Source organism: Bactrocera latifrons, unplaced genomic scaffold (genome assembly GCF_001853355.1).
Source record: "Bactrocera latifrons isolate USDA-ARS-PBARC rearing strain unplaced genomic scaffold, ASM185335v1 scaffold_307, whole genome shotgun sequence".
NCBI lineage: Eukaryota > Metazoa > Arthropoda > Insecta > Diptera > Tephritidae > Bactrocera > Bactrocera latifrons.
Genome location: NW_017536708.1, coordinates 277,133 through 278,681, shown reverse-complemented (window position 1 = coordinate 278,681; position 1,549 = coordinate 277,133). Strand labels below are relative to the sequence as shown.

Below are 1,549 nucleotides of genomic sequence, written 5' to 3'. Positions count from 1 at the left end.
GAATTAATGGATAGTATCAAGAACTTCGAAGGACATAATAAATATATCCAAGCACTCATGATGATAAAGTCAAAAATTATTGGAACAGCCGCACAAGTACTGATAAATAATAATACCAAACTAAACTTCGATGACAGAAATGATGAGAATAAAGYAAAATAACTCATCTCTCACTATGTACAATGATCAAATCAAACAAGCATTTAATTTGATCCTGTTTAAAATTGAAATGTCTCCTTAAAATGAGGAAGTGGCACGAGCTATAACCACAGAAGTGCAATTTAAAGCAGTTCGCACATTTATAGCAGGACTCAGAAGAATAGCAACAAAGAATGCTCTACACTCCAGAGGATGTAAGAACATAGTGGAAGCATACGTCATAGCACGCTATGCATACTATGCAACACGATGCGATGTACCAGTTCCTAGAGTACTCACCAAGGATTCATCAACCTACAAAAAATCCATATGTTCAACAACAGCCGTTCAACCAGCCCAGGAAAGTACAAACAATAKAGCCGATGGATGTAGACTYKTCTTTCCAATACAGACGACCTACACAACACCAACAAGCAACAACAAACAACGGCCAGCAAGCTCAACAACTCCAACAGCAAGGACAATGCTTCAATCCTTTCCGAAATTTCATAAACAATTTCAGGAAACAAGATCGAGAAAATTCATTTAACCAGCAACCACAATTGAAAGACAGGAAACTCAACCAAATCAACAGAGACGAGCACGATAATGATTCSCTCTACAATGAACAGTCAACTAGTGAACACAGCCGTCAGAAAAATTTTTTATAATAAGGAATGAGTTGCCCACACTCCAAAGGACATCACCGGATGGCAATCCAGTATATTTATTAATAKACACAGGATCTGAAGAAAATTATGTAAGTACTAAGTATCCATATACTAGGAAAATTAAATTATCCAAASAGTTAAACACAAAAACTACGCATGGGAAATCAATAATTACCCATAAAAAAGAGGTCAATCTATTAGGGTTTGATATGGAATTCTTGGAGTGAGATAAACTCAAGGATTATGATTTCATAATAGTCATTAAAGGATTAAAACAAATGCGAGCAGATATCAATATTTTCGACTACTCCATTAGCTTCTCCCAAATAACAGAATCAGTTAATCTAAACTACACTGTAGKAGAACAAGAATATGAAGAGGAGATTAAAAATCTAATGCAAAATAATCATAATAATGAACTATTACCATATGYTACAACCATAGAAGCAGAAATTCGGACAGAAACAAACGAACCGGTATGAGTAAGACAATATCCCTATCCACAAACTGATAGACGATTCGTAGAAGAGGAAATTAATAAATTATAAAAAAATAAAATAACACGGCCTATCAAAAGCCCATATAATTCCCCCATTTGGACAGTCTCAAAGAAAGGAACCGATGAGGCGGGAAAGGCAAAAAGAAGAATGGTAATATACTTTCAGAAACTGAATAAAGTCACCGTTTCAGATAGATATCCTATCCCGGATATTACAATGATGTCACAGAACCTAGGGAAC

At 35.4% G+C, this 1,549-nt stretch overlaps 1 protein-coding gene across 1 annotated transcript in view; it reads left to right on the top strand.

Moving 5' to 3' along the window:
* The first annotated feature begins 1,087 nt into the window (after positions 1-1,087).
* Positions 1,088-1,549, top strand: part of LOC108970683 — an 11,868-nt gene continuing 11,406 nt past the window's right edge. The window contains exon 1 of the mRNA XM_018936205.1: positions 1,088-1,285. Within this exon, the coding sequence (XP_018791750.1) occupies positions 1,088-1,285 (198 nt within the window). The remainder of the gene's footprint in view (positions 1,286-1,549) is intronic.